Genomic DNA, 12,107 nt, shown 5'->3' with positions numbered 1-12,107 from the left:
GCCGAGGTGGCACCTATTGTGCTCTCCTTTTCATCCTTGCACCGTGCCTCCTAGTCACTTCTGAGTGGCATAGACTCTGTCCCCTCCGCTTGAAGGTACCTCTCTTCACGAATCCATCTTTGGATTCCACTGGACTCTTTCACCTTCTTTGCCAGCGGCATCTTTTCTGGAGTCCACCATTGTGGTCTACGGCGGTTTTCACCATCAGTTCACACCTATGCACCCGACTTGCCTGGTGTATGTATCCTGGTTCCATGGGTATCCATGGGTGGGGTGACACTCCAACCTTATGTCTTCAACAGGGTTTCATCACAGTCCGCTGGAAAGGGTCCTTATCATGACAACTGCAACTGTGACTTTACCATTGACTCGCAGTGAGTGCGCGGCTGTGTTTCTACTCTGCACACAGTCTCTGTGAGTTTCTTGGGTACTTACCTCGGGTAGTTCCTTGTATCCCCAGCTCTTCTAAGTCTTCTGGGCCAAGTCCCGACTTCGGTCGTAGTTCGCATGCTACTTCTTTAGTATATGGTTTGGTCTCCCCCTGCTTACTTTACCAGGGAGGACCAGGAGCCAATCTGCTCCTGGGGTGTGGGTGAAAAGGCTTGTGCCCCACTACTATAACAAATTGCCACCAAATGGTACTAGAGTGATGGGGCTGGCAGCCATTCATGTCAAAAGGATGGATTACTTCTTTGAGGTATATTCCTATGTCCTAAAAAAGTGCTGCATTCTGTTGGGAAGCAATATACAAATTCTTTGAGTAGCACTTGTCAGATGACATGTGACATGAGTCTCTTCATAAGAAAACATGCTGGGTCTGCCAGATTAATAAAATGAGGGTCTGGATTTCAGATGGACACAGCGCCTGGGACTATTCACTGTACAACCAAGTACTAAGACCAAAGTAATGGCAGGTAAGCAATGATATAATTTAAATTGTTGTTCAGGGGGTGGGGGTGGTGAAGGAACATTTGAAAAAATGTATTTCAGCACACTGGTTTTGTCTATCACCAGGCTTTGAATTTGCATTTTTACATGTCTTTCCCTCAAACTTCAGATTTTTCACAAATTGTGGGAAGAAATTTATTGTTTTATTAAAGACATGGACACTAATATTCTCCTGCCCCGTCAAGTTTATTAGTTGCTTTCAGCCACCAGGCGTTTACAGTCATCATTAAATAAACAAATTATATTAAATGGAAAAATAAGAAAAGGGAGGGGGAAGAGAGAAAATACATTAAGATAACTTGTCTTGAAAGCCTCTACCTAACATTTCTTGAATTTTTGCTTTAATTTGGTGATTGAGAACACTTTGACAATTGAAGGTGGCCAATGGCTCCATGAATAGTGAATGCCACGCAGCACTGATCCCCAGTAGATGGATGATGCCCTTATATGCAAAGTGACTTCTCATGCAAAATACAGAGTGTCTGCTGTTTGCAGCGCCAAAAAAGACATCCTGAGTATTCTGCATTTGTTGACCTTACAGTTTATTTCAGTGCAAAAAAAGTGATCGAATTATTTGTGATAAATTGTAAATTGATACTTGTATAGCGCACTACTCACCCGCAAGGGTCTCAAGGCGCTTGTACGAATACCGCTGTGGAACCCATCCTGGCTTTCCCTGTGAGGCATCCACTCCTGGGCACCCCCAAGGTGAAGGCCAGGCATCCTTAGCGTTGTGGGTCCGTTGTGGAGATTAAGCAAGCTATTGCCCAGAGTTGCAGAGTGGGACTCCATGATTGGAATAGGCACCGAGGCGAGAATTATCAGGTCCGTGGAATTTTTGAGCACAAGACCCGCCAAGGCGTGGAATTGAACACTGGTCCCCGGCTAGATCTCTGCATCAGGGTCTGCCGCTCTAATCATTGAGCCACACTTCTCCACTGCTTCTGTTGGTGAGTTGGCATGAAAAGTGTTTTGCATGAGACAAACTTGTGTCTTTAACAAACGTGTGTTTATCTTCCCATAAACTTGGTAAAATATGCTTTTTCTTTCAATCACAACTCAAACTTGATTGCCAGGAGCACCAGTCCCCTTACACTAATAGGAATACCTGATTTACACGAACACGAAATTCTTTCTCAATAACCTTTCACTACCGGCTGTATTAATCTGTTATAAATTGTGCTTTATTATGAAATAAATTGGCACATCATAATGTATTATCTATTATTTTGTGAAGCATGGAAAGCTGCATATTGTTTATTTTATTTTGTGTCCCATCTTTTGGTAACGTACAAGGTGATTGTAGTGACGTGGGCATCCCTGCCTGCGTTGGTTGTGTTTTTGAGTGTGTCCAGGAGCAGGAGTGGGACATTGTCTCACCTCTATCACATTCCCCTTTAGGTACTGCCTGAAGTCCCAGCTCATTGATCTGAGGAAAGAAGGATACTGGGAGCAGCTGATGAACGAGGTGCAACCAGACATCGTAGTGACAGACTGGTGAGTGGGAGAAGCTTTGTAGGGCTGAAGCGGATGGCCCTCGTTCATCCTTGTGATTGGGAGCCTTTAAGGACTCTTGACTTGGGACTACTGAGTGCCTTGGCCTCCATCAGACTGGTGAGTGCCAGGAATCCTTGTGAGTGAGAGCAGTTTGAGGACTCTTGACTTGGGACTACTGAGTGCCTTGGCCTCCATCAGACTGGTGAGTGCCAGGAATCCTTGTGAGTGAGAGCAGTTTGAGGACTCTTGACTTGGGACTACTGAGTTCCTTGGCCTCCATCAGACTGGTGAGTGCCAGGAATCCTTGTGAGTGAGAGCAGTTTGAGGACTCTTGACTTGGGACTACTGAGTGCCTTGGCCTCCATCAGACTGGTGAGTGCGTGGAATCCTTGTGAGTGAGAGCAGTTTGAGGACTCTTGACTTGGGACTACTGAGTGCCTTGGCCTCCATCAGACTGGTGAGTGCCAGGAATCCTTGTGAGTGAGAGCAGTTTAAGGACTCTTGACTTGGGACTACTGAGTGCCTTGGCCTCCATCAGACTGATGAGTGCCAGGAATCCTTGTGAGTGAGAGCAGTTTGAGGACTCTTGACTTGGGACTACTGAGTGCCTTGGCCTCCATCAGACTGGTGAGTGCGTGGAATCCTTGTGAGTGAGAGCAGTTTAAGGACTCTTGACTTGGGACTACTGAGTGCCTTGGCCTCCATCAGACTGGTGAGTGCCAGGAATGCTTGTGAGTGAGAGCAGTTTAAGGACTCTTGACTTGGGACTACTGAGTGCCTTGGCCTCCATCAGACTGATGAGTGCCAGGACACTTTTGGAATGGTGAGTGGTAGAGCTTTTATTGGAAAAAGTAAAGGGCAGGGAAAGGAATAGCTTTAGGGAAGCTGTTTGCAGTGTTACACCCTCCTAATAAATTTATTTTCTGAGGCATAGTTGGGTACGGGTGCTTTCAGTCGGGTATGGTAAGGTATCTGTCGGATTCCATCTGGGATTTTTGTATGCACACACTGACAAAAACACGTACTCTCTCTCTCATCTCTGTTTTGAAATTCCTAAAAAATGTAGATTCTTTTAAAAAATATTGTGTTTCTCTCTCTTTGTACTCTTATAATAATCTGCATTCCTCTCCTTTTCCGCTGCCCCTTAATCCACTCTCATGCTTGTTGTATAATGCATTTTAATGTTATAAGCCAGCGTGATTGTGAGGAAATCTGAAGGTCTTCCCCCGCCCCCATCTTACTGACCAAGCTACGCCACTGAGTGCAGGGTCCTGTTAAGACTGGGTTCCTGTGTGAAGCTCATGATCAGTTTCCTATTTCTTGTGGCCCTTGTGGATGTGCTGGCTCACTTTGTCACCACAGGGCATATTATCAAGCCCGATTTCGCCACTTTAGCGTCCAATTTTGGCCGAAAAGTGGCGAATTAAAAAATCGCCCTATCATCAAGCACACGCTAATGTGTGTTTCCGTGTGAAAGCCGCCGTTTTGAATACGCCTCGCATCACATCTCTTATGGAATGCAAAGTAGGCGTTCCTCAACTAAATACATGTGGATACCTCCCATAATCAGCTTCTCCATATTTACAAGGAAGCCACAGATCTGCATTGCGATAATGTGAATCGCGCTAAACTCCCATTATCGCCTAATCTAACGTCTGCTGAAATTCGGACTTAGCAGTATTCCCTATGAGAGGAGGATTGTATGTTTACATCCACACTCCCATATCAGTGGGCTGAACACTTAACGCTGCTCGCTTATCTTCGTTTAAGTGGCGTTAAGGTGCTTTTCCCTTGAGTTATGCATTGATGATAACACGCTAACTCAGCGATTTAATTCAGCGAAAGCCGGCGTTCAGGAAATCAGCGCTAGGCACGCTGGGCGATAATTATCGCCACTCGTTGTTGATATGCCCCTAAGTTCTTTGATCTATAGGCAACACTTGCTCACTGTCTTGCCTCTTGACTTACATCCTTAGGATACTGGAGGTGCTGGGCATGTGTATATGTGCGTTTGCGTGGGAGTGTGTGCATGCATGTGTTCATACATACCCATTGGCTTGCAATCACCAGAAGATGGCAACTTTCTAGAGTGTTTACAATCTAGGTCTTTTTCCCATCAGATTTCATCTGGATGCAAATCAGATGTGTTATTACTTCACATTGGCTTTTCATAATTGCATTGTATTTTTTTTATTGCTATAAATTGTATTTTTAAATTCTGATATAGTATGTTGATGGTTCCTGAAGTGAAGCTGCTATTTCATGTAAAATAAATTTGATTGAAGGGTTCATTAGAGTACCATTTTCCAAAGCAATGATATCATAGTAATAATTTTAATACCCGCACTAGTGTGACTGACAGCCAAGATCACTGCAGGTGAATGGACATTAAAGATTAAACTTCTTCTCACTGGAGCAGTCTTGTAGACCTCTCTGCAGGCAGTATGTTACACTGTGACCTCACTTTAGTTTATTTGTGATGCTTTGTTAACTATAATGTTGTGACCACTCAGGTATGCTGCTAGACATGACTGCGGGTGCAAGTACCAACTATGTGTACAGTTGCTCTCAGATGATCACACTGTTCTGCAGGAGCTCCAACCAGAGCCAGTGATCATTGAACAGTGGAGTGATGCCAAGTGGATAAAGGTATGATATGTTTCTTGAACCGACCTAGTTGTCTTGCACTTAATGTCTTTCTCATAGACTGTACAGAAATGAGTCAATTTTCAGAATGTGGCATGTGTAAACCACAATCATCCTATATTGGATTTTCCATGGGTTTATACGCTTGAAAATCCACTGTCATCAGGCTGGAAATTGTAATTACACAAATAACATAGGAGTTATATGAGTATAAAATAACACTTAGGGCCTGATTCTGAGTTTGGCAGTGTGGGATTGGGTGGCATGCCGCTGCCCGATGCGAAACCACCAAAGCTCAACACCGCCCGCCTGCCAGACTGCAAGTTACATCTTTGTCTGGTGGGCGGTCCTTTGGTGTTCCCACCGCAGTGCCTATTAAAAAGCCACTGCAATGGGAATATCAAAGCACGTTCCTGCATGGCAATGACTGTTAGGTCCATGCCGTGCAAGAACTGGGCATGCATGAAGAGAGGGAGGCACACCATGTGCCCCCATGCATGCATCCGCATGGCCCTGAGGCCCTGGGCCATGTAGGGCCCCCTTAGATCCCTCACCACCAGCCTTTTCATGGCAAGCTCCCCGATAATAGTATTGTTATGGAGCCATGATAAGTTCCAATTTAAACTCAAAATTAACAATCCCGCCAGATTGCAGGGACGGCGTTGAGTACGGACCTCTGTTAATTTTGAGGTTAAATTGGAACTTATCATGGCTCCATAACAATACTATTATCGGGAAGATTGATTCACTACAATATGTGTTCGAAAAGGATAATGGAACTATTTGATAATACCACAAGTTTGCAGGCCAAGATAAATTGGATAAAAAGATATACCAGTGGTTTTCACAAACCCCACTTGAATACAGAAACTGGTATATGAGATGACACCATAAAAAGCCTTGAGAAAGCCCGAACGGGCCGAAACACGCGTCGACTGTGGATCATATCATTTGAAAAATAAAAGCTTGAATTTTCTACACCTTATGGTTTTTGGAAGTTGCTTCTGACCGAGGACATGGACTAACAGTAAAACGCAATAATATCGAAAGCGATAAAAGTGACTATCTTGGATGTGCACTGGTGTTTTATTTGTTTTGTGGTGACCTACGGCCTGGATTGCGGTTGGGGCAGGTGGTGACAGTTGATGCCCTAGGTGGATGTGCATCTAACGACAAAGCTGCACTCTATATTGTTCATTGTGTGTGAAATTGAATTGACATTGATACTGAATGTGACTAATGAGAACTAATGTTGATGTGCGGGTCACAATAGCAAATCCGCCATTCTTTGTACCTGATATATTCATGGCAAGCTCACCGCCATGAAAAGGCTAGCAGCGAGGAAACTCGTAATATGCTTGGCAGTGTTGCACCACCACCACCAGCAAATTTCTGCCTCACACCGCTGCAACACTGCCGGGAAACGGTGGTTCCCGTTGGTTGCAGCGTGCCTGTGGCGGTCTGACAGCTAAACTCAAAATAGGGTGGTCGCACCACCAGTGTGGCAGTAGCCACCACACCACCATGGGTTTGCCGGTCCTATGGGCCGCCAACTCATAATCATCCTGTTAGAACTAGTTGTCTCTAGTTGGTTGAGGTAGGTACCTTAGTCCATATAGAGACCCTTGCTTCTAAGTCAGGGAAAGGAAGGACACCTTCTCAGATAGCCTCTGCTCACACCCTCAGTAACTTGGCACGAGCAGCCAGGCATCTCTCCAAGGCAAATGTGTAAAGTATTTACAACCATGCTCTCAGTAACCCAATGGTAACACCACAAATGGACTTCACATGAGTTTCATAATTCTTCACCTCCAGTGGCTACTCTTCCCCCTGCCTACACTCCAAATGCAAGTCAGCCTGTTGCTGCCTAACCTCCTCCCCTGGGGCAAGACATTCCCCAGATCCTATTGCTTTCAAATCCAGACAGTCAATCTACAACCAGGCAGAGACACACAGAATTGTTAGAACACAAAAAAACAGCCACTTCTAAAAGTGTGGTTTCTAAACACACAATGCAAAAACGACATTCACAAAAAGATGTGTTATTAAATTGTGAGTTTAGGCACACTAAACTTCACCTCTCCATCTTACGCTTATGGGAAGATAGGCTGGAAACCTATTACACAGCCTCCCCGTTCTGTCCTGTGGGCAAGGGGGCCTTTCAACAGTGAAAAACGAAATGGAGAATATTTCACTGTTAGGACATGGTACACACTTCAGTACATGTCCTACCTTTCACAGACACTGCACCCTGCCAAGGAACACCTTAGGCCTACCATAGGGGTGCCTGATGTGCATAGAAAGGGAAGAGTAAGGCCTGGCAAGTGGGTGCACTTGTCAGGACAACAAGGAAGTTTAACAAACTGCGCGCAGGCACTGCAGTGGCAGGCCTGTGTTCTCTTTTTTGGGCTACTTGTGTGGGTGGCACAATTTATGCTGCAGGCCCACTAGTAGCATTTGCATTACCTGCCCTGGCACACATAGTGCACTTTACTAGGGACTTTTCTAGTAAGACAAACATACCAACTATGGACAACCAATTACCCTTACACTTTATACAGGGAGCACGTGCTCTTTGACACCAGTGGCAAAGTGCCCAAAGCATCTAAGTTGGCAACACCATGTCAGAAAAATGGTCTAGTGGGAAGGAAAAAAGTTTAGGGAACTTTAGCCAAAAAGGGCCAAGTCCAACACACCCCTTAAGACAGTAGCTTATCCTAATCATTTAGTCCTTCAGTTTTCCCAAAACAATGGATGGGCTCTCCCTCTGCCACCACAGGCCACCTTAATATTCTTTGTTGCTCCTTGCGTGAAGCAGTGTTCGGAAAAGCCTTAAGTGAATTTCTCTGTATTTCTTTTGAGCATGAGTAAATTCCTTTTTTGCCTCATTTGCTACCAGATTTAGGGTAGTTTTAAGCCCACTTGTTGTTCTAAGGCAGGTGCAAATGTTTATGGTGCTTATCTGTTTAAGTCATAGAAGGGGACAGTGAATGAGGCCCTTCCAACTGTCTAGAGCAGCTCTACACAGCCTCAACCCAACTCCTGCAAACAAATGGCTTATGCTGCCAAGGTGAAATGTATGCGGTATCTTTAGAGGTATTTAATTCCGTAATGTCTCCACTCTACCTGCCTGTCACATAGAAGGAATGAACAGACACATCCGACTTTTCGAACATAATTCACTCAAAGACCTCATAAAAAAGGAAAACAGTCTCTTTGTGTCTAGATAGGAATCAAGCTTTACCTCTCACTATGGCCCGCCAACCAGTCACAATAACACTAGTTGTTCCCAAGCCCTGTTCACGTGTAGAGTTGTGGACATTATCTACACCCCCAGCAATGCAAAATTAAAAATGTAGTTTAGAGACAAGAACATTCTAGTAAATGGCTCTATATTTTAAATGTCGTTTAAATGTCTATTTGTAAATCTACTTTCACTTACTTTGCACAATCCATCTATAACATATATATGTACTTCAGGCCTAAGAAAAAATGGTCCAGATTTTTGTATATTACCATGTGTGTACATGGGTAAAATCTGGTGATAATAAAGCTCTAGTGGCTTTAGCTGTTGACAGCTTTGGGGTGAAGATCATTTCTGTTGATTCCCTGTCACATTTATGTAGCATTTCAGTGCAGCGCATGTGAGCAAAATACTTAGCTGTCCGGAGGCCTTTATACACTGAACCTCAATGGCATCAAACATCACTTGCCCCCATTTAACAGGAGGTGACAGTTTTAGTATTTGATCTCTGTACTTCAAACAATCTGCCTTTAATTTCAAACAGCAACTTTGAAGCTTCTGCTCAGTGTTTTCCAAATATTTTGTGTTTTTCTCCAGACTGCACTCCTCATTCTCCAGTCAGAGCAAAACTCTCTACTCAGATTTCCTGGTCAGAAGATGAACAATTGCTTCTCCTCATCACACCATGCATTAAGAGTCATGGGGCCTCTTTTAGGAGCACTTTTGCACTGCTGAAACATCACTTTTTGACGTTCTGATGGCGCAGTGTGCCCTGGCATATTTACAAGGCCACGTAATTTCAATTTCAATTTCAAAATACTTTATTCGGTTTTAAAAATAAAACCATAAAAGTTGCACAATTACATGTAGCAATTTAAAACATACAATTCATGACACAAAAAGAGAGGGATATAGCCCCTTAAAAATATATAGTCTAATACAAGAATAATAGAGAGAGGAATACAAACGCCCGCTGGCCAGAGATTCATCTTCATGGGTGGTGATGAGGGGTGCCTACCAACGTTAAGAGTTTACTAACTCTCCATACAAATCCTAGATCTCAGGGAGGATTTCAAAAAGCCTAATATAAAAGGTAAGCATTCTGGTTTCAGCAGTTGTAAATAAAAAAGAGCTGGGCGGACCTGGATAAAATTAATCTTTAAGAGAGGTGTTAAAAAATATCTGCGAGGGAATTCATAAAATTTACAAAAAAATGAAGTGTAGCAAATCCTGAGGAGACACTCACCTGGCCTCTACAACTCCCTTTTGGGACAGCAAGTAGCTGATGGAAGTAGTCCAGTCAAAACCTGGTCAATAAAAAACGCTCATGGGTTGTCAATGGCCACAAAAGATAAGGCTCTAAGGATGGGAATATTTTAAGCATCACATATTTACGAACGCTAGATTTCTCAATTTCTAAATTATCTCTGCCAAGCTTTTGTAGGGTAATAAAGGATTTCTTAACAAATTCCACATCCTTCAAAGTAATAGAATCAGGCTTTAAAAAAAGGTCTTGCCGCCCAGCTCTTCAAAACAGCCCGTGATATATTTCAACTATGGAATGCGTAACATGTGATCAAGGCTCATATATTCTCTTAAAATCTGATGGTTAAGAGCTAAATCTTTATTTGACCAACAGTTAAGCCAGAACAACAAGGGGCGCATGGCCAAGGTATCATATATAAAAGGCAACCCCAATTCTTCATGTACCTCCAAATTTGATGTTCCCCTGGTCACTCCTAGTAGACGTTTGAAAAAAAATCTCCGCCACCTGCAGAGCATCAGTTGCTGAATAGCCCCAGATTTCACTCCCATAACTGGCTATAGCAACACTTTTGGCCTGATATATTTTCAACATTGCCGCAATTGGGCTCTGACCCATCTCTGCGGCAAAGTTGAAAATTGCAGCATTCACCCTCATGCCCTCCCCCTTTTTCCTCTGGATAAGGTACCCTCAATTCAAGCGATCATCTATTAAAACACCTAGGTAAGAGAATATCGAGGGCATTGGTGCTTTCTCATTACCCACTTTAAAAGAGTACTGCTTCCTCGATCGGATCCCGGCCTGCATAATGTAAGATTTCGAATTATTAATAGCCAGGTCACGGGCATCCATAAAGCTCCGAAAGGTGTCAAGCAGGGTCTGAAGTCCCCTTGCCTTCCTAGCGATGAGGAACGCATCGTCCACATATAGCAGAACGGGCAAACCACGTCGCCCCACATATGGGAAATCGACCCCTGTTTTTACCAGAGTTTCATCCAAGTCATTGATATATAAATTAAGTTAAAAAGGGGCCAGGATACATCCCTGACGAATCCCCCTCTCAATTTTAAAATCCTTAGATACACGGAGGTCCTGGGCGTATCTGATGTTAGCCTTGGTGTCCCTATGCAGATCCTCCAGGAAGTCAACCAAATTTTCCCTCCACCCCCATGGCCCTCATGGATTGGCACAGTTTCCTCCAATTGACACAGTCAAAAGCGGAGGAAAGATCCATGAAGGCCATGTAGATCGTACCTTGGTGGGCGATTGTATACTTCCCCAGGATCATGTACAAATTGAGGCATTGGGCCAAGGTGGAACGCCCTGGGCGAGACCAATATTGTATATCGGAGGTGATCTCATTCTCTACAGCCCAGGAGGATAACCTTTCCAGCAACACCCCACCCACAACCTTGACCACAGAGTCGAGAAGGGAGATCGGTGAACTCACTCAGTTAATATCTACTGATGGCCATGGGCCGAAACACTTTATTTGAAAACAGAATAAATTGATTAGAAGTCCTGCACGCAAGGCCACATTTGTAGCATCTGCATTCGCTGCTAATGACTTGCGTTTCGGGTGTAAACTGAATACGTACTCATTTGGTTTACCTTTACCGAGCTGTGTGCCTAATGCTGTTTAAAAGTGTAGGAGACGATTTCTGCTACTATTGTCTGCTTTTTAACATTTATTATTCCTGCTGAGGCAGCGATGTATAGATACTAATACTGCTAATTAGAACAACGTTTTACATTATTTGTTATGGTCTTGTATTGAAGTGAAACCACAATATAAATGACAAATGACTTAATTGCAGTGTGAAATTCAAAAATCTGAGATTAATCCCGGCTTCCCTGCTTCACCAATGTGTGTGATCCTGCGCACTTTTTTTTCACCAAGCATCATTTGTGTAATCACATATGACCGCACCATCAAACGCGCATCTTTGGGGTGTGCGCTGTTAAAAAACCTATCTTTGAGACTTCTTCACTGGCTTCCTGTTAGGAAGTGGACTTGTTTCAAGATTCTCCGCCTAACGCATAAGAACATGTCCGGCAGTGGTCGTAATTACTGGAAAAAGAAGCTCAGTTGGTACCTGCCTTGCAGGGCTCTGAGATCCAGCAACAAATCTCTTCTAACATCCCTCAAAATTCGTGCCATAAGAAAGGAAGGAAGATCTTTTTCCTTTTCGCTCCCGCTCTTTGGAATAAACGGCCTCTACACTTACGTATTATCTCTGACCACAATCGTTTTCGCTGGGAGCTAAAAACATGGCTGTTTGACAATTAACTGACTCTCCTTGTCCAAACCAACTCCTGAGCATTCTGCAAGCACCATGAGACTTCCGGGTAATATGTGCTCTAAATAAATATTCTTGATTTGATTTGATTTGAAGCATTTGCTATGCAATAGGTCTTGCTTTTGCGAGAGTTTAAGCTATTGGCATTGTAAATGACAATGCCTTTTATTTATGTTTTAAAAACCAAAACATAAATAAAAGGCATTGC

At 43.6% G+C, this 12,107-nt stretch overlaps 1 protein-coding gene across 1 annotated transcript in view; it reads left to right on the top strand.

Annotated features, from left to right (window-relative positions):
* Positions 1–12,107, top strand: part of LOC147710625 (F-box only protein 44-like) — a 73,398-nt gene that overhangs the window by 38,993 nt on the left and 22,298 nt on the right. Inside the window, exons 4-5 of the mRNA XM_086921301.1 lie at positions 2,350–2,445; positions 4,959–5,094. Of these exons, the coding sequence (XP_086777427.1) occupies positions 2,350–2,445; positions 4,959–5,094 (232 nt within the window). The remainder of the gene's footprint in view (positions 1–2,349; positions 2,446–4,958; positions 5,095–12,107) is intronic.

The sequence above is a fragment of the Lissotriton vulgaris genome, chromosome 5 (genome assembly GCF_964263255.1).
Source record: "Lissotriton vulgaris chromosome 5, aLisVul1.2, whole genome shotgun sequence".
In the NCBI taxonomy this organism is placed as follows: Eukaryota; Metazoa; Chordata; class Amphibia; order Caudata; family Salamandridae; genus Lissotriton; species Lissotriton vulgaris.
The sequence above is the reverse complement of the archived record's forward strand: the minus strand, read 5'-3'. Positions and strand labels throughout refer to the sequence as shown.